The 27,986-nt window shown below is 40.5% G+C and overlaps 1 protein-coding gene across 11 annotated transcripts in view; it reads left to right on the top strand.

The window, feature by feature from the left end:
* Positions 1–27,986, top strand: part of rapgef2b (Rap guanine nucleotide exchange factor 2b) — a 109,840-nt gene that overhangs the window by 67,921 nt on the left and 13,933 nt on the right. For 6 of the 11 annotated variants that reach the window (XM_063493900.1, XM_063493892.1, XM_063493871.1 and 3 more), the window contains 11 exons: positions 551–568; positions 15,353–15,484; positions 20,123–20,300; positions 22,535–22,671; positions 23,476–23,634; positions 24,163–24,315; positions 24,610–24,774; positions 25,103–25,210; positions 25,291–25,494; positions 26,945–27,053; positions 27,316–27,592. In XM_063493900.1, coding sequence (XP_063349970.1) covers positions 551–568; positions 15,353–15,484; positions 20,123–20,300; positions 22,535–22,671; positions 23,476–23,634; positions 24,163–24,315; positions 24,610–24,774; positions 25,103–25,210; positions 25,291–25,494; positions 26,945–27,053; positions 27,316–27,592 — 1,640 coding nt within the window. Of the gene's footprint in view, positions 1–550; positions 569–7,550; positions 8,214–15,352; positions 15,485–20,122; positions 20,301–22,534; positions 22,672–23,475; positions 23,635–24,162; positions 24,316–24,609; positions 24,775–25,102; positions 25,211–25,290; positions 25,495–26,944; positions 27,054–27,315; positions 27,593–27,986 lie in introns of those variants that run through there. The other 5 variants (XM_063493940.1, XM_063493932.1, XM_063493885.1 and 2 more) reach the window with 3 other exon arrangements.

The following is a 27,986-nucleotide window of genomic DNA, read 5'->3' as shown; positions in this document are numbered from 1 at the left end:
TGCATGGTTAGCAAATGCAATTTTTAAAGAAAACCCAGTGAGTCTTATTGTCTGCTTAGAGATCCAAATTAGCCTGCAGTGGTAAGGAAAAAAACACAGCAGTTGGAAGTGATCTGTTCAGTAGTCTACAGGCATGCTGAGGTATGTGTGTGCAAGGCAGAATAATGATGCAAGTGAATGTGTGTTCTTTATAACAGTCCTTGTCTAAGAGTACAGAGAAAGTTATATTTTCACCTTGAAGATGAATTAGGCTGTCGAGTCCTGGAACAATGAAAGATTTTGCCATGTAGGTCGATATCATCTTTGTTTTCAGAGAAGATACACTTTGGCTGAAGTTATCTGCCTTAACATGGGAACTCTTGTTATGATAGAATTTAATCATATAGAAAAACTGTCAAGTAACAGAACAATAGAAACTTGAAAATGGTTGATTTATAGATAGCCGTGGAGCTTTTATCTACTTTTTTCTCACTCGACTGGCAAGTGACATGTTTGATAACTTTGATCTTTTCTCCTTTTTCCACGGCGCTCTCCTTAACCCGGCTTCCAGGAATGCAATAAACCCCAGGTACCGTATCTGTTAACAGTGTTATGTCTCGTTTCCTAGTGTGGGTGTGTTTCTTCTTCTGTCTGTGTGTTCTAGATGTATGTGTTTGTGCTTCTCCTGGTGGTTTTATCTGTGTCTCTTCCCTCATATCTGTAGGTAGTAGTAGACTTCCTTAATAAATACATCCACTTCCTGGCATGAAGGCTGATAAAGGGTGAAGTCTGCACCACACACACTCCAATTGTATTATCACAACATCAGCAGGATCAAATTTTGGATTATTATTCCTGCTGTGTGGGTGTGGCTCTGGTTGGTCTTGCTCCATTGCTGCTGGATTGCTCGATCATGATGGCTTTGAAAAGTGTAAAACGGCTATTTCAAGACCTATCTAACCTCTAAAAGAGCAGTTTATGCAGCGCAAAGTGTACAAACATAGCATTACCAATAGGTGAGGAAGGGTATATATCATATCTCAGTATTTCATCACAGAGTCCTGCAGTGTTTAAGCAGAAATGGATTATGACAAAGAGGTTGAAAAGATCAGGGCTCAAAGTGTTGAGCAGTCAGACCTGCTGATAAATGCAGAGAGAACAAAACCTGCCACTTTCGGCCGCAGAAAAGCCGAGCTCCTATTTTTAGAGCTGTCCTTTGTGACAACCTGCTCCGCTTCAGCTGTGCAGGGATACAAAAGCCCCGGTGTCGAAATAGGCGTTGTATAGGCACTACACCAAGGAAGAGAGAAACAGTTTCCTACACTTTCTTATCTCCTGCCTGACTTAATTATGTTGTTTATCAATTACTGATTCATTCATCATTTGGGCCATAAAATATACAGATCAGTCATAATATTTAAATGGTGTTGTCAGATTTAAAAAAATGTAGACAGATAATGTTATGAGTTATATAATAAACTTGGTACACTAGCAAATAATTGTTTTAACCTGAAACAAATAATAAATCCTCATTTCCAGTTTATTCTCTGAGCAGCTGATTAATCAGCACACCGCTTCAACCCCAAAGGTTCTGCTTATTTTAAAATAATTAAAATCTTAACAGTCTCTTGATTATGGTCATTGCTGAACGAAATGATCATCCCTTTTATTTTCTGTAGTGTTATATATGTAATGTAATAAATATGCATTTTCATTTGCAGCTGCAGCTTAAGTTTCCTTTGTTTCTTTGAAATGAAACACCCACGCCTCTTTGCCCACCATGGACTACAGAGACACAATCAGTGTTTGTAGTTATTAATAGCCAAATATCAAACATTATGCTTTGATGGAAATAGAGCAGATATTTTGGGAGAGTTCAGACTTGATAATACAGCTGAAACGCTGCCTCGTGCAAGCGAACAAAATCAGGTACTCATTTACAGGCTGCGCCTCATTTCTCAACCAATGTGCTAGAACACGTTTACTGACATTTGATGTGCTTTTCATGTCAGTTTTGACATTCAAAGACCTTTTTGAAAGTTGAGTATTTTCAAAAGGCTTGACAGATGACATTTATTTCAATGGTAATGAGCCTGCACGGCGAGGATAACATGGTACTCTGGGCGTCTTTTTAATGGTGTTTATCACTTAAATTTGATCAAAATCTCTCCAAACAATTAGAAACAAATGTTAGATTTGTTTACTGTAGTGACCGGGTAAATAAGGGGTAAAATGACAACTATCTCACCAACTCATTTCTCAAAGTTCCCTAAAGCTGTCCAAAAGCTGAGAAAGACTGTGGGAATGTGATGATTGTGGTTTAGTGTTATTTGTTTTTCTTGGCTCTGTTTGAAATGACAGACCTGCATACAGACATGAAATCAGCCTTTTATTAAACCTCCTTATATTGAAATGTCAGTGGCACTGAATTGATACTGATATGAACCATGATCCGTCAATAAAATTGAAGAATAGGACTTGCTTAAGGTAATATCTTCTTATGTAAATTTGTAAAAGGTAATTCAGAAGGGGCGTTAAATTCCATACGAACAATTAATCCATTTGTATCTGACTCTGCACACTTTCCAGCAATTTAAAGTATGAAGCCGGTTTTAAATCCTGACATAATGACCACGTGTCTCATTAAGGTTCTATTAACTAGTCATTCTGCACTCTTCCCTCTAACTCATCAACAGATTGAAATTGTTAGAGTAGTTTTCACAGTGAAGGTAGTTGTACAAATGTGATTTGTATCATCTGCTACAGCTTGCAGGTCTACTGAAGATCTCACGGTAAATTCTCAGCCCAATTAACGTCAGTGTCAGCCAGACTGTTTGTCCTTCATATTGGTATAGACTGAAGTATCTTAACTCCTGTTGGATGGATTGTTTTGGAAAAATGTGAAAACATTGATGGTCTCCATGACTCCATGACTAAATACTTCCAAAACTAATCCAATTCCTGTCAGCGTCATCTTTGTTTGGTCAGTGCCAATCACCACATTTGCAGGGATGTTTGATAAGATAGTGGGAGTTTAACAGCCCTGCGCCAACACCTTGGTCTTTGTTTAGAAATGAGTAGAAGGAACATGACAGTGTTTGTGGTGTGGCAGAATTCATTGTCCCTCTGGGGAGAAACAAGCTTGACGTCATTGCCATCAGGGTGTGACCTTGGTCTGCAGAGGTTTTATGATGTTATAGACTGTGAAGTTAATATCCACATGAATGCCAGTCCATCCATCTGATCCATCCTATCCAGGTGAACACTGATTGATTTGAATATTTTTGCTAATTGGTACATAAAGACCCTATGAATATCTTGAATTTAGCTGATCCTAATAGCGTTGTATGCTGCATTTGGGATTTTACTGATAATGAGTGGATAGTGTCCATCAGTTGTTAATTGTATAGTTTCAGCTTTTCAGGTACATTTGAACTTTTGTGGTTAAAGATTTCCTTTTCTTTCCACTAATTAAGAATGAGTCGACACATGCAGTTGTAACTGTGACACTAAAACCACATAATTCGGCTCGCTCCCACAGCATTCAGTGCTAACGACTTCCAGTTCATACGCTTCTACAGTCAGTCGTTAACTTGATCCGGAAACCTCTAGTCACTGATCAACCTGTCACTCATTTGGAAACTATCTCACTTTGTTGCTTATTCTCTGAAAGCATGCCTTTTGATTCACTTTTCCTATTTATGCACCTTGTAGCAGGTGCACGGGCACAACAGATGTTATGCCCCCATGAACCTACAAGTGTAATCTTTTAGATGTGCCTGGTTGCCTGCGTTTCTGTCAAATTATTTTCAGAGCAGCGTGGAGGTGACAACAGCTTGAAAAATGAAATGATCCCTCGGGCTGTAGCAAGTATGAAAATGGAGTCTCTTTATTAGATCGTCTTTTGCGTTCTAACAAAGTTATTTAGAGCCAGCGTAATGGGACTGGCATCAAGGATTAATGCGCTGTGTTCTCTCTACACGTGGGGTTCTGTTGGCTTACAAATTCACCGAACAAGGTTAGAGACAGATCAATAAATCAAAGTATGTTGAGTTTGATCCTCTAATGGCCACTGTGTGTCTTTCACAATGTGCTGATGTATAAGGTGTCTGTGGCTGATTGATCCTATGGGATTTTTTTAGTCATCTTATGAGCATAACAGCAAGTCGGTGGTTTTTGTTGTTTTTTTTGCTTTTTTAATTCAAATAAATCAATTAAGACAAAAAGACAAGTATACATTAACAGGTATAGTACTTAAGTAAGATGTCTGTTTCAGATTTTTCTAGAGCTTCAAGGGTGTCCTAAAGACAATGCACCATACACACAGTAATCTGTTTTGAAGAAAAAAAAGAATAACTCCTGTCACATTTATTGTTCTGATTTTTTTTTTTTTTTTTCTGATAAAAAAATAGAAGTTTGTGTGCATTGAAGGAGGTTAGTGGTCTGTGGCGACAACCTTCAATTCACTGTGTGCCAGTAAATCAGGTTAATAAAGATTTTTATTTATTTTTTTTTTAAACTTCTTGGGTGGGCAATTCCTCCACAACTAGGATTTACTGTGGGATCAGCTGAGTGGACAGAAATGTCTGTGAAATCCTCCATTGCTCAGTCATCTGCAATACCAGTGTTGTTGTTTTAACCATGTGTCTTCTAACAATCTGCTTTCAACTATCCCAAAAGAAAGATCATGAGGTGATGACATTAAAGTTTGAGTAACTACACCTCAGTCATGCACTGTTGGTTGGTTTGATTTTGTGCATGTATGTCTGGGATTTGGCAAAGAAAGGCATTTTTCTCTTGCGTTATTTTTTTCTTAAATGTTGCTGTAATACTGAACAATTCGATCCTGCTTTGCTGGTGCCAAGAAAATGCTTGATTTATGAGTGCCTTATGCTGTTATCGCCATTGAAATACTTGGCTGTGCATGTGTGTCATGTCTATGCAGGGGTGTTTGATCCAGCAGTGTAATGAGGTTTTTATTGCCCTAATGCCACACATCAGCAGGCAGAACACAATCACATGACCTTTCCCTATAAATGCATGAAACAATTGAAGCCTGACTGGGTTCACAGGCGGTTTACAAATGGCAGATGAGGCCCCTCACCCACCTCATGCATTTAGCACACACTGCAATTGAGATCAAGTTCATTATTGGTGTTTCAAGTAGCATTTTTCATGTCACTCCGACAATCTCCCAAGATCGATGCTCACCTGCCTCTTTCCCTTTACCTTGAGCTTGTGATTAGTCACTTAAAAAAATGATTAATTGGCTTGTTTGTTCCTTTAAATGAGCTTGCTATGAATGCTTTAAACAAGGGGGGGCTGGGCAGGAGGGTCTGATATTCCCCAGACACAACCACGTTGCCGAGGTGATGTAATGATGCCCTGGTCCTCCCCCCGCCGGCAATTGTTGGAGACATTAATGACTGGGCTGCACAGCCAAGCACCTGAGCTTTTTGGTTGTTTTGATACATTACATCATGGCTCCGGGGCAGGAGAGGTGATGTCATACCGGGTCTCCAGCTTCCCTCCCCCTCTCCGCCTCCCACTCACATCCCCATTGCTTTGACTGGAGCAGCTCCAAAACCAGCGTGTAGTACGCTGCTTTCTAGGCATTGTCTGAAGCGGAGCAGCCAGACTCTTTACTAAAAGGCTACAGCATCAGCTGTCTGCATACATGAAAAAATAATGTGTCAGTGGTTTTATTGGATTAGTTATTGTTTCATTTGCAAATGTTCATCAGTCTTTGTCAGAAATTAAGTTTATATTGCACGGGCTTTACAAATGGTTGTTTGCACCATTTAGATCCATCTTAAGTATGAGGCTCTAAAATCATATTATGATTCCTGCTTATGGATGTGAATAATATAGAGCTGCAGCAAAGCACTGCTTCATTTTTGATTCATGTGTCATGCTATGAAACGCCAAAGATACTGCCTGTCACAGCTTCTGCATGATACCTCCAGGTTATGTTTTGTGTTTTGTCCACAGTCCAGAACCAAAAAATACTCATATTAAAGTGAAGCTAAAAAAAATTGCAAAAAAAGTTCACCGTTTTAGTTAATTTAGTTAATGTGCCTAAAAATAAATTTGTTAGTAATATTTCTCGTTTCATGTTGTGTAACAAAGTGATGCATTGATGCCGAAAGGGAACTGATTCATCCTCCTCCAGCAGTTTTGCAAAATGATAAAAAAACAGACAGTGGTGACAAAATGACTGAGACCTGCAACAATGCAGGAAAATGACAACTGAACAATGACCAAAAGAATAAATGATAATAAATGGTATATCTACTATTTGAGATTCTATGTGATTTTATAGTTTAATCTGCTGTTGAGTATAGATAACGTGTAAACAGACACGACTCTTCTTTTAATGTTTTGTGCTCTGCGTGTTGTTTCTAAGCTTAATTCCTGGTTGTTTTGTGGCAAGTAGCAAGCTGGCCTGTTGTTTGTTGCCTTTGGTTTGCTGTCTAAATCCTCATTGTTCCCTGTGGTGCAGTTTCTGTCATTGTGTAGTCCTCCTCATATCTCAGTCTGTCAGCAGACCTATATAGATAGATAGATAGAGAGAGAGAGAGAGAGAGCCTTATATTTATCCAGTATCTAGAGTCTCCAGAGGCATGGCCTCCCACCTGAACACACACATATAAGAAGTACTTTTCTTCCTCTCAGAAAGCAAAATGTAATGTTGTTTGTTTGATTGGTGATGCTGCTGCTCGCTGTAGTACAGCTGAGTGAAGGTGAAGTGGAAGAGTCTATTGCCACTTTTCTATTTTATGCACTCTCTCTCCCCTCCCTGCCTCCATTTCAGCATGTCTTGCTGCCTCCGTCGCCACAGCAACTGAAGGCCCTAGAGGGTGTGTAGCGGGCTGGATGGGTAGATGAGTGGGTGGGTGCAGGGGGCTCGTGCTCACCCAGTTGCTATGGCTATTCCAGCTGAGTGACAGTGTGACATCATTGCTGCCAGTCTGTGTTCCTGCAGTGAGCCCCCTGTGAATGCTTTCGCCTCTCCGGAGAAGCAATGCTACTGTTTCCTCTCTTTCCATATTTTACTCTCACACTCAGGAGGAAGTGCTGCCGTCTCTCCACCCAGGAAATGGCTTTCCTTTTTCCGTTTCTATGCCAACAAGCTCCAGCCATGGTCTGGTGCTGAAGTGAGGGATAATGGCATTATTCCACTGTGCTCTTCTCTACCAACCAATTCTTCATCCCTCTGTTTCCCTCTACCTCTTTTTACCTTTTGGACTTATCGCCTTCCTCCCACTTCTCAGCTGTGTATCACCTTCTATCTCTCCTTGGACATTGCTTTTCATCCATCTTCCTCATTTTTATTTAATCATCCATCCATTTCCCTCTTCTATCTCTCTATCAGAGCTGGGGTGTTGTAAGTCCTCCAGATGAGCACAGCCATAGTGGCTGCTCTGACAGCATCACTCTCAGGCAGGGAGGAGGTCCTTATCCCCCCCACCCCCTTCCTCTTCTTCCTCCACCACCACCTCCCTCCCCCTCCTCCACCACCACTGACACACATACACACATCCCCCTGCTCCCGTTACAAACAAACCGCTGGGTTTAACGTACAGTACCTCGGCGGAGGCTGCAGGCGTCTCGGTCTTCAAATAATCTAATGGTGCATAAAGGCGTGCGTGTGTGTTTTCGCGTGTGTCGCTTTACTTTCGCGAGAGGGAGGGAGAAGGAGATAGAGAGGGAAGGAAGGCGGAGGGAGCAAACGTGAGTGAAAGTGTTGTCAGCCATTTTTCTCATCTTTTTCCCCTGTTTCTGCTTTCTTATCGCGCGCCGCTGCTCTCCAGTTGGAGATGTGATTGTGAAGTGCGCGGAGAGAAGACGCTGGCTGTTTTTCTTCGCTTGGATAAAAGGATTTTTCCCCCTCTGTCCTCCTCCTCCTTTTCGGTGATTTTAAGATATTTCTGTTGGAAGAAGCGGGGTGGCTGGAATAAACGCAGAAGGTGGTGTCGGTTTGGAGTGTCAAATCAGGCCAAGGAACAGCGGATACTCCCAAAACTGACAAGCCGCCGCCGCCTCCTTCCAGGGAGACGGCGCAGCTGAGGGAGGGGAAAGGGCAGGTGGCTTTGGATGAAAATGAGGGTCTATGCTGTAGCATAGAGCAGGTCCGGGATGTTAGATTTTAGCCCGGTGAACATTTTTTCATTATGAAACCATTAGCAGCATCAGACAGCAATGGAGTCCCGAGCCAGCAAGATAAAACCCCGGTAAGTAGCCTATCGACTTGCACCGTTTTTTCTCCATCTTTTTTTCTGTCTCTCGCCCTCATTTATGACCCCGTAGATATGATTACCGGCCGTATAATGGATGTGCATCAGATTTCTATCGAGCCTGCACAAGATGAATGAACGCAGGGCAGACCAAGGACGCATCAGAAACCCGAATCACAAGCTGATTATTGCCCCGTCGAGCCTCCGATGTGTGTCAGTGTGTTGTACTAGAAACGGCCGCCATGTGCTTGCTGTCACTGACGCGCGCAGACACGCGCACAACTGCGTGAATCTTACATTATCGATCTCCCAGGACATTAGAATAAAATATTCTAAAAATAAAAAATCAGAGCGAGGTCAGTAATGGTTCAGTGCCACGTTGCACCCACGAAGGCCCTTGAACAGTAGCCCTTATTTTCCTGTGGTCAAACACGAACACATCGTTGCAGATGTAGCCTGTGTCTGTGTTTTAATGACCGACACATCTTCCTCATCACGTTTAACGACGCAGTGAACGTGAAGAATAATCGTAAGTCGCTAAAGTGAAATTAGCTTTGCCAGGTATTATTTGCATCGGAGATGCAAGCAGTCAATCCTGAATCCCGGGTGTATTTTTTTTCCTTTTCTGGGAGATGATGTCATGTGTTCAGAGAGCTCCCCTAAATTCAGTTAGCCCACCTTTTAGGCTCCAGGAGCTGTTACAGCCGGGTCGCATTACAGAGACTGATGCACGATGAGTTATTTTAAAGCATAAAATGGTTAATTCAGCCCGAGAACACACAGAAAGGATGTTGGGTGTTTTTAGTTGGGTCCCCCCCCCCCCCCCCTCCCTCCCTTATTACCTCGCTGAAGTTGCTTCTAGTTTGAACCACCGGCTTCTTGCTGGTGGCGCTGTCCGTGGTGCTGGAAGCAGCCGGCAGCTCCAGCAGACACTGGAGGCCTGAGCAGATAGATCGACTGTCAGCACCGCTGGCATCACTCACACATCGCGACCGCACACATCCATTCACACATATACAGAGACAGGGCCGTAAATCACACTGATGGACGTTTCCTGGTTTGCAGAGCACAGATGCTTAACGAAAAATCACCTTAATATTCCTATAATAGACATGGACATGTCACCATAGATGAGATGGCTCATCTTCTTTCCTCACAGTTTATGCTGCTTCCCTCAGGGACGCCTGTAGGTGACCAAGGCCTCTAACAATACTCATATGAAGTTGTTTATACAAGATGCTGTGGGCAAAATCGATTCCCCCCAAATGTGGCATATTAAACATCTTTTTTCCCCCCCAATTGCAACTATCCATCTGCAGATCTGTAAAGCTTATGTCATTTTGAAGTCTTACCTACAGCTATACTTTCATTTTAATAGGATATAAGCCATTAAAATGCATACACAGTATAGCACCTTATGGCTGCTGTGCCTTTTAGCACTTTTCCATATTTTAATGATTGGCACACATATTTAGGCCTATACTCTTCTTTTTTTAAAAAATCTCTCCAAATAAACATGTTCATTGTCACTTCAGTCATTGCATATAAATTAATTTTGAGAGAATAAATTGACTTGTTTCCCAGAAATCTAGCAAACACCACAGAGCAGAAAAAGAGTGCTTTACACACTTATGATCTTAAATCATTTATTATAGGATTGCTGTAATCACTGTTAATGAGGAAGGGGCCAAACAGCTGTCAAGTAGCACATAATTCTAATTAAAGCGTTGTTGCTGGCAGGATAGAAGAATTTCAAGTGCCAAAACATGTTTAGAGTCTGGAGCGCATCGCACTTACTTGTCTAACTGAAAAGTTAGACAAATTATACAGACAATTAAGTAAGTTAACAAAAGGGCAAGAATGGAAAATTACAGAAAGTAGACTGCAGTAATCGTGATCATCTTCATCATCTACATCTTACTCTTTTTCTTCCAATTTTTAGACTAATTGTTGTTAATTTAATTGTATTCCTTTTCACAAGCTCTGTAAAGATCTTTAGCTTTGGTATCAAACTTGCCCTTATCTCTTCTCACTGTCTTACCCCCTTTGTTTGACTTTTGTTTTCTTATGTTCTTAGCATACAAATGAAGGCTTGTGTAAATAGTCCCTTATCCCAGCAGGAAACCCACCATGGGTAGAGTCAATAAAAGCCACTAGATCTTATTACAGCAATCACACTATCATCACCATTGCTTATCTTTCCCATGAAAACGTATGGTTTCATTTATCTTTATTGCAACAAGTTACATGCTAACTAATAGTTCATGTTGAATTCTTGAGCTTAGAAGAGGCTTTATGACTGGATCTTTTGGTGATGGAAGAACAGCATTTCTCATTCACAAAATTTGAGAGAAAAAATTGATTTCCACGGATTGAAGAGCAATATCCAAACGTTTTGTCAGATAATACGTTGTGCCTTTATTCATCTGAATGTCAATTAAAAAAAAAGCTTGGGGTCTTTTTTTTGTTTTTTACTTTTCGTAAAGAAAAAACATTTTTTCTTTCTTTTCTTTTTTTTTTTTTTTTTTTTTTTTTTTTGGAAGTGTAATATTGCACTTCGGCAGAAAAACCTTTCACAGTGTTTGACATTTGGTATAAAAATGATTCCAATGACAATATAGTGGATTGCCTCATTGTAGGTAATATTTTCTCCCTGTCTAACTGCTGACTTGTGTGTTACTGACTGGTGGAGCTGTATCTGGGGAAGGGAAAGCCCAGAGAGCATATCAAACCCATTTAATCGGACACCCTGCCCAAAGGATTTTAATCTCTTGATCCGCGAGGCTCAGGAAAGCGAGAAGCTGCCACTATGGTCAGGGAAAACTCTGGGATGTGCCTGTTGCCTCTTAGGCATCCAGGTTGTGTATTTTTCCATTTTGTAACAAGCAGAGAAAGTTTTAAACCCCATGTGAAATGTATAAAGGAGCAGCACAGCTTCAAGCTATTTCATCAGCAGAAAATCAGAAATGAATCATAAAAAAATCCCTGTGTTTTGTTTTTTTTTTGTTTTTTTTGGGGGGGGGGGGAAGTTAAAAGCTGCATTTTCCATTGTGGCAGACTGGTGACCCTCTAGAACGGAAGTCTAGTGTAGCAGCAGTGATTCACTCCCAGCATTTAGAGGCAGTAAAGAGATTGAGAGCCAGCCAGGGTTTCCACCCAGCAATCTAGGTCATTAGGTCTGCAGTGTAATTTAAGGAGCACCACATCTGCTCACATGTAGGCAGAGTTCAGTGTTGTGGCTCGAGCATTAGAGCGATGCTTAATCCTCCTGTGACAGCTGATTGTACGTATTTTCGGCTCGCGCTTCTGCAGACTTCACTTCATTTGTTTGCCAGAGAACAGTTAATGTGGCGCACAGAAAGATCTATATACAGTAAGGTAGGAGAATAGAAACACATTCACACTGTGACAGATGTTTATTGTCACCAAAATACACCAATTTAATAAACAATGTTTTACTATGGATTGTGCATATCCGTTGGGTTTAACAACCCATGTATGTACAATACTGTATCATCACGCTGCTAATTGAAAATACTTAATGAGTCAGAGTCATTATTGTTGCTCTGTCATCCATCTTGGCCCAGTCTCGTGGATGCCATTGGGCCAAATAAGTCGATGGATCACATGCTTATGGACTGCATGGACCCTGGGTTATTGACTGACAGACGGCTGACCTAAATGAGTGTAGAGAAAGGATTAAGTGTTTATTATCCTTTCCCTTTATCCTGCTTTCTGGTCCTCCCTTTATCTCTGGGTCTTTCCAGGGGGAGGGGCTTGTGGTGTTCCCCTTTTTAAAGTTATTATTATTTATTTTTAATTCTGTTGTTATTTCTTTTTGGAGGAGGTGGTGGGACTTTTTTGCCTGGTTGTGGAAACCAGTTGGGATAATCATATCGACAAATCTTACATGGTCATTTTTGTTTGTACTCGCAGAAATGACAATATTCACTTAACCTCTGTGCACTTTCCCGAACTGAATGTTAAAAATATTTCCACAGCTGAATTGTTTACTTGTTATCCAAGTATGTTTTTTGTGTGTGGTGTTTTAGATGCAGATTTTTTGTTATCTTTTAATATTCTGTATTTGTAAAGAATAGGGTTTTTGATTTTTCTGTATTTCCGTTACTGTAACAAAACCCAGAATGCATCAGAGCCCTTCCCACTAGTTTCTCGTTTGTCTGTGGCGCTCATCCCTAAGTTTTTTTTTCCCTGCAAATTGTCTTTAGACATTTTAAAGCCTTTTATTTTCCTCAAAAAAAAACTAAACTTGTTCATATTTCAGGTACTGTTTTCAGGTGCAGAGTTGTCTGCATTTCAGTACTCCCGGAAATCAACTCAAAATAAAATGCAGTGCTGCTTTGTTAATGATAATGGAGCATGTAAGAGCAACAATGCACCTCACTGGTGTGTATTTGAGGCCAAGCTTTCCTCGCTTCCAGCTTCGCTGTAATCCCCGAGTACAAATTTCCTTTGGGATGAAAGTGACGTTGATGGCAGGCCTCAAGGCTACATCACTCTAGCGAAAAATGTCTAAGCTTAAATATAAATTGCTAGAGCTCCAATATAACCTTATGTCTGAAATTTGTATTGCAACGAGTGACGTATTACGCCATAAAAGTCATCAAAAGGAAATGTGATGAGGCTTTATCATTACAGATACAAACAGACAAAAGAGATTCATCAGATAATATTTGTTCAGTAATATTGTGCAAGTCAGCTGGAGGCACTCAGGGTGAAGTCAACCAGACGAGGGGGTGAAAAAAAGCAGCCCGAGACGGGATAGAGAGCGACTAGGCCCTCCGGTCGACCATTTTGGTTGGTGCAGCCAGCCAGATAATTAATCGTGATGGCAATCTTTGACACAGTGTAATCACATCGCACCTCGGTGCCACAGGAGCAGTACTGTCTGGCTCTTGGTCTCTTGTCACTGACACATGAAGGCGCTTTGTGAATTGATATGTCTCAGATTAAAAAATTTCACTCACAAAGGTCTCCAAATAACTTCCAAATCAGTTCAGTGCTCCAACACATTCAAGCCCTTCAGTTTTATTGTGACTGTGCCTCATGAATGTTAAGAAGTCTTTTAGTCAAAACTAGTTTCTTCTATCTATCACACAACGATCATTCTGGCAGCAAAACACTTCCCTTCCATTCTCAAAAACTCTTTAATTAAGCCGTAATGCAGATGAGCACTTCAGGAGCTGTGACGATGGACGTTTTCATTGAGTACATTCAAGAGCAGTTGATGGCTCAGACTTATTTACTTGCAAATGAAGATCCCAAGATGCATTTCTATCCAATCTATTCCATTTGTCATCCAAGTGGGACTTCAAGGCTGATTTCCAAAATAATCTGAGGCAGAGATGTTATTTGCATCCCAAAGTGGTGGATGATGTTGATACCCAGACTTCTGAATTTCAGAGATGAGTTAACCTTTCATAGCTTAGAAATGAAGAGCTGAAAGCCTTGCTGGTTCTTGCAGTGTGTCCAGTGTCACCTCTACGTCAGGATCTGTTAAAGGAAAGTTGTTGTTTTTTTTCTTTAAAATTTCAAAGTCTCACCCTAATTCATCACCATTTATCAAAGCTGAGTAAAAACTTTTTTACTGTCAAGTGAGGAAACATTTGGGGAAAATAATCACTGAACATAAATTACATTTAAAATCTTGTTTACTATCAAAATTTAAAACTCCAAACCCAATCTCAAGATGTTTTCAGATTTGGCTGATTTCCTGACTGGAGCAGACTAGTTAAATCGGCCCACTTTGACTTTTCAGTTTAAAAATCTAATATTAATGCTCTGCCACAGCAAGAAGTGGAGTTCAAGCGTGGCCCAGAGCTAACAGTCTCCCTGCAGAGTATCCAATGTATATTGGTAAATAAAACATTTAGCCATGAAATATTCAAGTCTATAGACACCATGAACCAGTTTATGCTGTTTGATTAAATCCATAATTCACCGCTCTAGTCAGATTTGATGAGTGCGATTCAAACACGTTTCATTTATTTCATTTGAAATAAATACGATGTGTGCTTGACATCTACAGATGATAATTTTCTGAGCTAATACCTGAATTATTTTATCTATAGAATTACGGAAACTTGCAGAAAAACTTTCAATAAATGGATCAAGATTCCAAAGTCCCAGGACATTAAATTGATAAGTTTAGGCCTTTAAACCTCTGAGTTGTAGTAGTTCTAACTGCTTCTTATTTTTAATTCATCTTCCTCCTAAAACTTGAGCAGTGGGAGGATTTCTGATGTATTTTGCATTTTGGGGTCATTTCCATGGAGAAGCAGGTTGGCTCATTTACAGTGTGGCTAATTACAGCTGGGCTTTCTAGCACTTTATACCGTATGAATTACTCAGAGGAGTTTCCCCCATTACTGCCTGGTATTCATTTAGTTTACTCAAGTTCGTAGTACCTTAATGAGGGTGTTTTCTTGATGTATGCAGGGCTTGTTTGTTTTTTGCTGGTCTCAGGAAAGGAGCTCCTTTGCTGTATTTAAAACAATGATTATCTTATCGTTTAATCCCGGATTTCAACTCCCTTTGAATTTTGTAACCTATTTTCTTACATGCGTTTGTCTAATAGGTGTACTATTCTTCTAAAGTAAACCAAAGGATTTCGAAAATGAGACAAACTTTAAAACTAAATATTTTGACACATTCTGTAAATGTTGGGTTATTTAATTAAAATCTCTTTGGCCCTGCCTTTCCTTTACACAAAATGTATTATTAAAGCAAAGCTGAGCTCTTGTTTAAGCTCTAATTAATATTTTTCTTGTGAAATAACTGCTGTGCTACGAAGAAGACGATAAACCCCTTTTTATTCATTAATGGGAACAAATTCAATGTTTTTCAGACTGCCTATCAATTAAAATTAAAGTGGATACCTTATTGTTTTACAGCAGAAAGTCTGTCTTTGCTTATTATCAAATGAAGTGGGGAAACATAATTGGAAAAATGAAGAAATAGAATAAAAGCTAAACAGCCTATTTTTAGACACACATGCTGCTAAGTCTGCATCCAATGTTTGGCAGTCAGCACGAGTGTTGGTGTGAATGACCAATAGCGGTTGCTGGGCTGGCTGATACTGACCATCTGTGTGTATGTTGTGTGTGTATGTGCAGCTCCCCGCAGACTTCAGCAGACTTCACCTGGCCGACGGCTTACACCCACAGGTGACCCACGTCTCCTCAAGCCACTCAGGATGTAGTATCACCAGCGACTCTGGAAGCAGCAGCCTGTCAGACATTTACCAGGTAAGTCCTCCCATCCCTGGTGCTGGACCCCCAGCTTGGACTCCCTTGGATAGCTAAGTAGGTGCGTGGTAGTTTAACTAGTTAATGCAGCCATAGCTGAGCAACAGGAAATCATAAAGATGCTAAAACATTTCTCAGTCTAGCTAGGGCCTTTTTGGAATTACTGACAAAAGTTAGATAAGAAGAGCACTACCACTCATGAGCATGCCATAAATATGAAGCTACAGCCAGTTAGCTTACCTGACTGCAGCCACGTAGACTTAATAAGTAAGATGGATGAAATTTCCATGTCTCAAAAGTGGACAAGTTTAATATTTGCCTTCTTTACAAAGATCAGCTGGGGGTGATGACTGTTGCAAAGAGAAATCTGATTATATAGAAGTCTATGAAAGTCTACTTTTCACTTGATTTATTTATTTATAAACAAATAGCTATGATCAAAATTTTCACTTTGAGACTTCATCACAGTGGCAAGGTCCATCTTTTATATTCAGTCTGTGTGGTAATAATAAACCAAATGTATAATGCATCAACTATTAAGCATTAAAAGTGTAGCTGTTCCCCTCTGATCGGGACTCAGTTTGTTTCCTCTCCTTTGCAGTGTTTGTATTAACCTGACTAGTTTTCTGTTCACCTCATTAGACGAGGCAGACTTATCGGGTGTTTTCCTGCAGTTTCAATTAACAAATACTCGTTGAGCTGGTTTGTTTCAACATAACCTCGAGATGAATTGTAAATAATGAGAAAAACATTGTGTATATATATATATATATATATATATATATATATATATATATATATATATATATATATATATATATATGTATATGTGCGCGCTTCAGTGATCTAACGTGTAACATAGCATTTAAAATCTGTGATATAGAACAAACTTTGACCTCATCTGAGACCAAGTCTGTATGGAAAAAAATGTTGGAAAAAAACACATGCTTTTTGTGAAATGACGAATATCCCTCTGGGAATGTGCATTAGTCTCATTAAGGAGGACTAATTTTCTTTGGAAGAATTTAAAGCCTTTTTTGCCACACATGTTATAAGACACTAATGGGAGACTTTTGCTACGCAGCGGGGGATGAGCAGACAGGCTGCTGGCTGCAAGCAGGTGGTCCAGCCTACATCCTGGCTCCAGCTCTGCCTTTCATCACCTCAAAGCAGAAGTACAGGACTCCCACAAAGCTGTGATATACAGTCTCATGTAATGAGGGCGCTTGATGACCATTTTTGTGCTAAAATATTAGCACCTGTAGGCCTCACATAATTTGTTTTGTGGTGTTGAGATATGTATAACTTGATGAAGGATGGGCTCCCTCAGCCCATCCTTCATCAAGGCCAATGCTTAATTTAGCAGTTTATAAATAACGTTATCAAGATCTGCACCAAAATTGATTGGTTTGTTTGCAATCCAACCCCCATCCACCCACCCTCACCAAGCCTTTTCAATTCTGCTGGGTAGTTATGAAAACATAATTGAACCCTTAAAACGCAATTCAAGTATGTGCACTCAACTGATTGTGGACGTGCCCCAAACTCTGCAACTAATCCGCTTAGCATAGCACACCCACCCCATTGGCTCCTAATTCTGTCACCTGCTGTGTGTCTGTAAATGTGTGTTATGTTTGTAAGCAGGATTGTGGCTGTGTTTGGTATAGTCAGACCTTTGACTGACTGGGGTTGGTATGCATCAGGGCACTCATTCAGTATGCTGAATACAAACAGTCTAATTGCATATGAGGGGTGTGTTATTGTGGAGCTCTGTGTGTGTGTGTGTGTATATGTTTTGACCATGCTGTGGCTGGCTGGGGCAGGTTGAACAGGCTCTACTGTCCCCAGTCTGTGATCCTGGTCTTAGCACCATCTGCTAGCAGTTCTGTGGCGGCCTCTTGATTTTTCTTTTTTCTTTTTTTTTCCCTCTCCGTCTCTTTCTCCTCTCACTGCATCACAGACACTGTTCTGTTTTCTCTTGTTTTGTTTTTTTATTCAGCCTCTATAATGTTTGGTTTAACTTCTACTCTGCTGTTTTTAACTTTGGCTCAGAATACTGTATTTAAATTCCTTAACTTCGATGACGAACCTCTTATATGCTTCATACGTGCTTCCTCTGTTTTAACTGTTTCAACAATCAAAATGCTTCAGATACCTTAGAGTCAAAGTTTGGCTCTATTCTGTATTTCACTGTGTTATATTTGGACTGTTAGTTGGACACAGGCTATTTGAACCTGTCTCTTTTGGCTTAAGAAACTTGTATTTTCTGGCACTTTACAGGCAGAAGGTTTAATCAATCAGTCAATCAAGAGGATAATCACGAGATTACTCACTTCTGAATTTCTGGGATGTCTGTCAATCAGGCTTGAACAGACACATTCCATGGATGCTCCACGGGATTGTGATTTGGGAAGCTGTGGTTAGGAAGCTCTTTTGAAGCTTTTGGATTTTTCTTTTTTTTGTGTGCTTCTGTTGAAGTTCTTGAGCACTCTATGCTCTCTATCTTCTCCTAATCATTTCCTGTCTTAAGTGGAAATTGTTATATAAAGCGGTTGATGGGCTTTTTTTTTTACTATCCAGTCTACAAGATTCTCCTAATTTTTATCACAAACTTTTAGAAAATTAACACGATGCAGACATGCCTTTAATGTGGACAGAAAACATTGAAATTTTAACCATGAGTGCACAGCATGATTCCTAAGACTGTTGGTTTATGCAACATTGCTTTTTTATTATTAGATAAAGTTACACCCTGCATGTTTCAGAATTAAAAAAAACATTTTTAAATGTGCAGTACATCAGAAACGAGCAATGTTTGCAGTGCTCACTGGGGCTGTTGTTGAATAAATGGATCAGAGGATACTTCATAATTTACACTTGAGATCATGTTAAGTTGATGTTGGTGAAATATGGTTGTGTTAAACATTATTTTTACTGTACACATTTTTTGCTGAGCATACTGGAGTCTAGATTCTGGATGGAGCACTGAATAATCAAACCACCAGGCTATTCCACTGCTATCGCCACGTAATTCCCACGTCACTGCCAACATGGCGCACTGTTTGTATCTGAATAAATCATGAAATTGGTCCTTCAGAAGGACTTTGAAAGCATTGATCCAAGAATAGCCCTAATGAAATATTAACAACACCTGACTTGCCCACTGATTCTTAATGCTTTCTGCACATCTATGGATTTCTGATCCATGCATGGCATGAAAAAAGGCAGCTGGGCCCTCTGTATTTAAATGCAATATGAAAGCATACACACGTTTGACAGCTGGCTATGAACTGATTGTTGTATATAACCTTGACTTTCTAATGCTGTATTATGTGGGTTGTTAAGTGTTGTGAACCTGCCTAGTGTTTTTAAAGTAGACTGGTCACATGATCCTCTGTAGTTTTATGCAAGAAGTTTCATTGTCAGTTATGAGTTTACATTCATTTTATTTAGGTTTTTTCCTCTGTACTGTGTTCTGCTCCATACCTAATCTGTGACTCTTCACTTTCATCGTGTTTGCAGGCTCCACCCACCAGGGTGTGGACCAGTGATGCCCAAACGGCCATTCAGACACTGAATCATTAAAGAGCCCTTTGCACATGGCGTTTGAGGAGAAATGACATAGGGTTTCTGAGAGAGACCAAGCACAGGGAGACTGAGCATTAAAAAATTAGAAGCAGACTGACAGTCTGGGAGATGAAGATGCGTCTCTCTCTGGGATTTTGCGGACAGTTTGCAAAGGCAACCTATTCTTCTCTTTCTGTTAAGAGGTTTGAGATTGAGAACTGTATTTGGGTAAGAGGGTGCAGTGTTGGGAGGTAGCAGAGCCGATGTTTTGTTGCCTTTTTTGTGACTGCTTTGACTTGCTCTTTGAGAGGTTTTCATGTTGTGTGAGTATGAACCAGGCAATCTGGCCCCTCTGTCATTTATAGAAATACTTTCTTTGATGATAGCAGAAGAACTCCGCTGGTATCGCTCAGGCACAAGTAATTGCATTACGCTTGCTTCTCATCTTAGTTCATTTTCACGGCTTCGCACATATTTCATCTTGTGCTTTCAAAGAACAGGATCTGGCTGCGAGGCAGGCTGTGGCGTTTGCTGTGGGGGAGAAAAGAGGGGAGGAAAGTTGAGAGTTAATTAGCTTGTTACTATGCATAGCAGACTGTTTTGTATGCAGTGTTGACGCCTGTCTTTCTCCTACTGTACTGATTACCTCTTATCAGTTTCAAGAAATGGGTCAAATGTGCACAAAGGAATTTGTTTTTTGTGTCACAGCTGATTTTTTTTTTTCCCCTTACTGTAAAATGACTTGCAATGTGTGTGTTGAATGTGCTGCTTAAAATGAAAAACTATTTCACTGGCTGTTTACAATATGTTTACTCTGCCCCAGTTTGGACAGATGATATGGGTGGGGATTTATTTTTCAAGCATTTATCTGATAATTCAAAGCTTTGCTTGTAACGAGCATGGAGGTTGGTCATCCAGTGTCTCGCTAGTAGACTCTCGAACTCGAACAAGGAGCTGGATAGATGAACACGTTTGGCCTTGTGATGGCTGGATTGCTGATGTTGCACCGAGCCGCAGAGTCCCTGCTTGTGTTTATCATTGACTCATGGCTTACCTGTTGTTTCTTTCTAGGCCACAGAAAACGAACCAGGTGACATGGACCTGAGTGGCCTGCCAGAGACCGCTGTGGACTCTGAGGAGGACGACGATGAAGAGGACATCGAGCGAGCGTCCGACCCCCTCATGAGTCGGGACATTGTGCGGGACTGTCTGGAGAAGGACCCCATGGACAGGACCGACGATGACATAGGTGAGCACCCAACTAGGGATTGAATTTACTTGGCTCTTCATGACTATTCTGATCAATAGCACTAGTGCAAATATTCAACCATGCAGTGTTTATTGTGAAAAAATATCCTGCCTATTCTTGTGCATGCCTGAGAGTTCTATATTTGAAGACGTCTTTAGAGAATGGTGTGAAAAATACCAATTTAAACAGAAGCACATTGTCCCAATTTTAGATTAATTTATACTTTATAAAAAGCCACTCCCTGCTTTCTTATTTAAATCGTCGCCATAAGTTTACATTTATCTCAAGTCTGTGCTTCTCTCGTATGATCTTGGCTTTCGAGTAATTCTCAAAGCCACATCAGGCTTGCAGTATCATAACTCTTAAGGCTACGATTCTACTCAAATGAAAATGATAGGCATTGTTTAAAAAAAAAAGTGTGCACACTCAGCTTAGCTGCAGATGTGGACTTGGGGAGGATGATACATTGGTGGACGGCGAGAGAGTAAGAACAAGTGCCAACCCCTCCCCCACTTCACTTATCTCCCTGCTGTACCCCCTCCCCTTGCCAGCAGGCTTTTCTAGGTCACGCTGGCACATCCTCTCGCCTCACCTCTCCCTGCGCATTAAACTTTCAGTGCTTCCGCAGCTTCTCACACAACGCTGTTGCCATGCCAAGCCCAGGTCAACCAGTACACCACACTGCTGCTGGTTGGTTGGTAGATGGAGTATAAAGGTGTGTTTTCTTTCTGTGCGCATCATTGTAGGTGTGCTGCAGAAAGTCCTGCACCTTGTATTAAACCTAGCATGGGAATCTAGCACTTGCATCCAATCACATATTCAATAATGAGAAACTATACATTGCACCAAATTCAGAATTCATTGTTTTCTAATCGTCATCATGAAATTTAGAGTTTTTTGGTCTACAGTAGTGAGAAAAATTTTCAAAGGTCTGTATAGAGTCCAGGAAAAAAAAGGCGGGGGTGTAATTAGCAGCCAGGTGCTGCTAATCAGAGGCACTTGATTGACTGATCATCAGCAAGTGTGAGCACCTCTGGAAAAGCAGAAATTTGGGTCGTTTGGTGGTTTGGAGGACTCAGGTGTGTGTTAACACAGTTTTCCAAGGAATGAACATCTCTGCAAATTCACCCGAAGGTCAGAATGTGCTAAGTGAAACTTTGAAGAATTATAAATGAATCCCAAGCACTGCATCTCAGACTATACAGGCCACAGTTAACATAAGAAAAGTAAAGTTTGTGATAGTAAAAATACAAAAAGACTTAACAAGTATGGTTTGTTTGTTGCGAGGGGAAAACCTCTCGTTGCAACAAAGGCATGGCAGCACATCTTAGGTTAGGCTACAAGAGCTGTGCATAAACAGAAGCCAACAAACCTCGATGAACTAAAGAAATGTTGTAAAGAAGAGTGGGCCAAAATTCCTCCATAATGTCTTGAGAGACTGGTAGTCATGCAGAAAAGGATGACTTCAAGTTACTGCTGCTGAAAGCAGTTCTGCAAGCTACTGACTCATGGGGTGTGCTTAGTTTTTCACAGGCCTGCATGGAGTCATGGGAAAAGGTTTTGTTTTTGGTTTTCTCCCACATGATTCTATATTACATCCTCTTTCATCTGTTGTTTCATAATGCCAGTCATGCTAGCCACCATATGACATTTGGAACCTGTTTTTGTTTATGCGTATAGATGTGGTTCTTACAATATAAGTTAATTAAAACCTTTACAAATGTAAAGGTTGAAAGCATTGAATATTAGAAGACATGTGGACAAATTTAATTGATTACTTTATGCTAACAATAAAATATTCACATAAAGATCTGTTAAAAGCACATTGTGAAGGATGTACATCTCTGTTCATGGCTGGATGGAGATGTGTGAGGACATTTGGCTGTAAGCCTGATCCTCCCTGACAGCACACCCACTATGATTTCACTTCTGGTTCATTGTCTCCAATAACTCCCTTAAGTCGCACAGAGGTCGTTGAGTGAATTGTCAGCAGTTTTCCTGGCTTGCCTTAAAGTTTTTATCAATAGAATTGATATTTGGCTTTGTCTTGTCCACATAATGATTTCTCCGTTGGTTTGATATAATTGTGGTGATGATCCATTTTGATGCTGGATTGAGGGCAGTGCAGACCTGCCAGGTGCACGCTACGCTGCCTGCCCTCTTTCTCTCTTCCAAGTGTCTCTTTGATGCCTTTCCTAAACTCCTCTGCTCTCTCTCTTTTGTTCCTCTCGCAGAGCAATTACTGGAGTTCATGCATCAACTGCCAGCATTTGCCAACATGACCATGTCAGTGAGGAGGGAACTCTGCGCTGTCATGGTTTTCGCTGTGGTCGAACGCGCCGGCACCATCGTTCTCAATGATGGAGAAGAGGTGTGTGTTGGTGCATACTCATGCACACGTAAATCCTGTCTTGTGATTGTTAAATTTAATTCATATATGTGTGCGTGCGTGCATGTGTGTGGGTACTGAACCTTAGTCTCACCTCTTCACACCAATGAATCTTTCTTCGTCCATTTGATATTTTTTTCTGCTCTATTAAACTTGAATAGTGGGCATTGCTTATCGGCGGGTCTTTCTAGGATCCTTTAGGCGCCCAGAGCAGGCCTCAGTTATTTCATCTCTCTGTTCAGGACGCTGTTTCAGTGGCAGTTTGCTTTTTTTGCTGTAATACATCCATACAATAGGATGCCTTTAAGGCCTAGCCACATTAGTAAATGTCCAGTCATAAATAATTTAAGGTTCATTGAGTGCATTGTTGCTGTCAGGGTTAAGAAAACCACAATGGCTGCTTTTCAGGAAATCCTGAAAGTACCCTTATTGTTTTTAAATCTTTCAAACAAATGTGCCCCTACTAATACTCTTTGAAACTCCTTTTTTCTTACTTAAGTCTTGTTTTTTTCTGGGCAGCACCAACAGCCTCTTGCTTTTGCTGTATTCCTCTGAGGAAAATAAGAAACCATCTGTTAGTGCAACAGTCCCCTTGTAGTCGCTACATATGGTTCTTTTTGATAAATAACTTTGACTCATTAAAGGACACCAGCTGTTGGGAATGTTACTATACTGAAGTTAATCTGATGTGTGAAGCTGCTAGTGTATTAGTTTTCTGTTTTCTTTCTTTCTTCTTTATTTATTTATTTTTGGTCTGACCTCTGTGATTGTGTTTTATGGCTCCAGCTGGACTCATGGTCGGTGATCCTGAACGGTTCGGTGGAGGTGACGTACCCTGACAGCCGGACAGAAATCCTGTGCATGGGAAATAGTTTTGGGGTGTCACCAACCATGGAGAAAGAATACATGAAAGGTGTCATGAAGACCAAAGTAGACGACTGCCAGGTAAGAGCCTCACTTTAAGTACTCCTGCTCTAGGTGTTGGTCAAATCTATTGCCTGGGTTTACAGGTCAGTTTCTTCTGCATCATTTCCATGTGAAAAACATGGGTACAAACCCTGCCATGTTCAGTTTTTAAATCCCACTGTGACCCACTTGTGCTGAAAGTGTTTGCACTCGTGACACCTAAAGTTGCTGCAGGCAATAGCATCCTTTTAAATGTGTGGAGCAGCTATTATGAAAGAAAATAGGCCAGCTCATGAAAAGAGTAAGATCATAAGATTTTCTTCTAACTCTGAGCTAAAGTCAGTGGCTGGGGTGTAAAAAAAAAAAAAAAAATTGTTCCCATTAATTAGTGAGTATCTTATTTTTATGTATTCATTTGGTTGCTATGCCATCAGATGATATAGGTTATATTACTTTAACACTTTATCTTCCAGTTATTGCGTTTGAATACTACGAAGCATATATAATTAATGTACACTGACAAGTTTCTTTCAGTCACCCACTAATTTGAGTCTCTGTTGTGTCCAGTTTGTGTGTATAGCCCAGCAGGACTACTGCTGCATCCTCAACCAGGTGGAGAAGAACATGCAGAAGGTTGAGGAGGAAGGAGAAATTGTTATGGTGAAGGAACACCGTGAACTCGACCGCACCGGCACCAGGAAAGGGCACATTGTCATCAAGGTAACCGTTAAAAATCAATTAATCTACGCTTCTTTAAACCCCATAATCTCAAAAAAGAAGTCCATTAGAAGATGGCCTTATTTCACACTTGATTTATGACCTCAGTAAACACAGTGAGCCGTATGTACTTGATGCTAGTTTTAAGGCTTTTTAATAAAGCAGGAGTTCCATCTAGTACATGGTTCCATATAGAGTAAAGCAGGCTAGCATTTCAAGTGTGTCTGTGTCACTGACAAGTTGCAGTCATCTTAAGGATCTGCCACTCACTTGTAATGTCTTTCTGTTAAACATCAGGGCACACCGGAGCGTCTCACCATGCACCTCGTAGAGGAGCACTCAGTAGTGGACCCTACATACATCGAGGACTTCCTGTTGACCTACAGGACCTTCCTCTCAAGCCCCATGGTCGTGGGCAAGAAGCTCCTGGAGTGGTTCCACGACCCAAGTCTCAGGGACAAGGTATGATCAGCAGGACTCTGGTATATCTGTTCAGGTACACTTTAGGCAGCCAGACTTTGTACATTTACTCACAGACATGGTGTAAATTTATCTTGTTCCACAGAATTCTGAAAGACTTGAATGTTCTTTAGACATGTTGGATTCACATACATAAAATCCTCAGACATACTTGACTTTTGAACTTGTATTTAATTAGTTGTCAGTAGGTTTAGAGTATAAACAGTTCTACACTCATTCCTCATGAAATCTTTGGACATAACTGAATGTGGGTATAAAGCAAAATGTTCCATTTCTAATCAAGTGCATGTCGATCATGTGATCTCTCCAGGTTACACGGGTAGTCTTGCTGTGGGTAAACAATCACTTCAATGACTTTGAAGGTGACCCTGCCATGACTCGCTTTCTGGAAGAGTTTGAAAACAATCTGGAAAAAGAAGTAAGTGTAAAATATAAAGACATGTGGAAAAATGTTTAATTCAGATTTCTAATTCATTTTCCTCATTGTGTTTCTTTAAGAAAATGTGTGGGCACCTAAGACTGTTAAACATAGCATGTGCTGCTAAAGCCAAGCCACGGCTGGTGACACTAACCAAGCCGTCCAGGGACTCTCCACTGGCATTCAGCCTTCTCGGAGGTCAGGAGAAAGGTTTCCGCATCTTCATCGATGCTGTGGAGCCTGGAAGCAAAGCAGCAGAAGCTGGCCTTAAGCGTGGAGATCAAGTGAGTTGGTTCTCTCCCTCTTCTAACGTCACCAACATCATACACTTTAAATTTTGAGCAGAACATTTCCTGGTAGTGCCGTTTTTATTCAAAGCTCATTTAGCTGCAGAACACTTTTTCTCTGTAGGCTACAGCTGTGCAGACTAGCACTTCAATTTTCCTGTTGAAGTAAATTTTTGTTGTGAAATTGGTTTTACATTTTGCTCTAACTAGCATTAAAAGGCCTCTTTTGAAAAGTCTCAAATTGAACTTGCCAGTAGCTGGGGGCACCCTGTGTTGGCTTTTTTTCCTCACAACTTGACTGCTCAACTATTTTCACACTCTGCAGTCCTTAGGGCTTTAAGCAAAGTCCCTTAATCCTTGAAACCATCTTGAGAGCGTCTGGATGTGAGTTAAGCCCTCTTGACTCCAAACATCCCCTGCAGCTGTTTCCTCAAAAGGAAGCAGAGACACTGACATCCATAAGGAAACATTCTCTTTCTCTCATATTCTTCATACTTTCTTTTTTAAACAGCTGTAGTTAATGTCATCATTCACCCAGTACCTGCTCTTTCAGAGCTTTAGTATTAATCTCATTGGTTTTTATCATCTTCTCAGCAGTGAACTCGCTAATCACTCCTGATCCTAAAAGAGTAGTTTGACTTTGAAAAAGTAAGCATTTACTGGCCTCACAAGAGCAGATGATGGCCTGTATGTCCATTACGGTTAAATGTGACTTCCTCTTCTGCCAAAGAGGAAGTGGCAGCTCAGTTAGATGATCGCATTTAAATGCAAATATCCGGCACCTGTACAATGGTCAGGTTATGAAGACAAAGACGGGGCTATTTGGAAATGAAAAGGGTCCTATTAATGTCAAAACCATATGTTGATGATGTTTATATCCTGTAGAACATGCATGAGCTTGGGAGTTTAGGGCCTCTTTATTATCTAGTTAAACTGCATAGTTCAGAGATTAATATTTGCAGTGATATAACGCGACCTGCAGATTGGCCTGATGTGGTGATAACAGATGAGTTTTAGTACTTCCTGTGCTGGAGTCCTGTCAGAATTTAAAAGTCACTCTGTGGTCAAATGATGTTCTTGTGTTTTAAATCCATGGGCCAGATATGATCATCAAACACACCAGGAGGTTGGATTTTTAATCCACGTCCATAATTATGCATAAGGTGCTAATTTAGACATGATTCTTTTTCTAACAAGGAGCTGGCAGTGTGTTCAATTCATTATGTTTGCTCTTCTTGTTGTTAACAAAAGAATGCAAAATGTCAAGGTTCCAGTTTTGGAGCCACGACATAATTTTTGTGTTTCTTTATGGGTTAGAAAAACAGGACGCTATTGACATCATCAGCTCTATTGTTTTTCCTCAGTCTGTTCTCGATAAGATGTATAACCCTTTAGTACAGTAAGTTGCTTAAAATTGTGCTGATGGCTTTCTCTGTCTTTCCTGAAGATCTTGGAGGTCAATGGACAGAATTTTGAGAATGTCCAGCTCAGCAAAGCCAATGAGATTCTGAAGAACAACACCCATTTGTCCATAACTGTGAAGACAAACCTTTTAGGTAAGGCATATTATAAGTTATGATAACTTGTCAACATCCACCAAATCACTGGTGATCCTATGACGATTAGAGAGAGAGTTATAGTTATGTCAACAGCAATCACTTTTTTTTGTTGACTTGTCCAAATGTTAAAGCTTAGTACTGAACAAAAAGCATGTGGATAAACTAATAAAAAGGTTAAAATCTGAGAGTAGATGTAGGAATACAAAAGTGTCTTTAATGACTCTTTTTTTTTTTTCTTTTACATTACACACCTGTCTAGTGTTTAAAGAGCTGCTAACAAGGCCAGAACATGACCATGATTTGGATTGTGAGGAGGAACATGATCGAAAGAACGGGGCACCCCACCTTCCAAAGATTGGGGACATTAAGAAAGCCAGTCGCTACTCGATCCCCGACCTGGCGGTGGATGTGGAGCAGGTGATGAGTCTGGAAAAGGTCAGCAAGAAAGCAAAGACCAACACAGTGGGAGGACGCAACAAGCTGAAGAAGATCTTTGATAAGACGCTCACGAGCATCCTGCCCCCTAAACCGTACAAGTAAGAAGACCTCATTACTTTTAACTGTCACGACTTAATTACCAATAAAAGCAGCTTTGCATGTCTAGATTTCAGTGAGAAATAAATATTTAGGACTCTGTGCAGCATTTATATTCAGTAGACTCTGAACTCTGTGATTTTAATATCAATAGGAAATCAAAGCCTCCTGATTGGAGCTGATTCTTCGTTTCTGATTTTTCCTGACACTTTGACATGTTTCTCTGAACGATTATGCAAAGTGCACCTGCATTTTTATCAGTCTGCCAACCAAATTCAAGGCTGAATCAGAATTACTTTGAAATGCCGCAGATAAACTGGGAGTAAACACTGCAGGGGAAATACAAGGTATTTGTTCATATAAATTTAGTTCCTAATGAGAGCAGGTGTCCATTTC

Source organism: Pelmatolapia mariae, linkage group LG2, assembly GCF_036321145.2.
Source record: "Pelmatolapia mariae isolate MD_Pm_ZW linkage group LG2, Pm_UMD_F_2, whole genome shotgun sequence".
NCBI lineage: Eukaryota > Metazoa > Chordata > Actinopteri > Cichliformes > Cichlidae > Pelmatolapia > Pelmatolapia mariae.
Note: the sequence above shows the minus strand (reverse complement) of the source record. Positions and strands in the feature narration are given on the sequence as shown.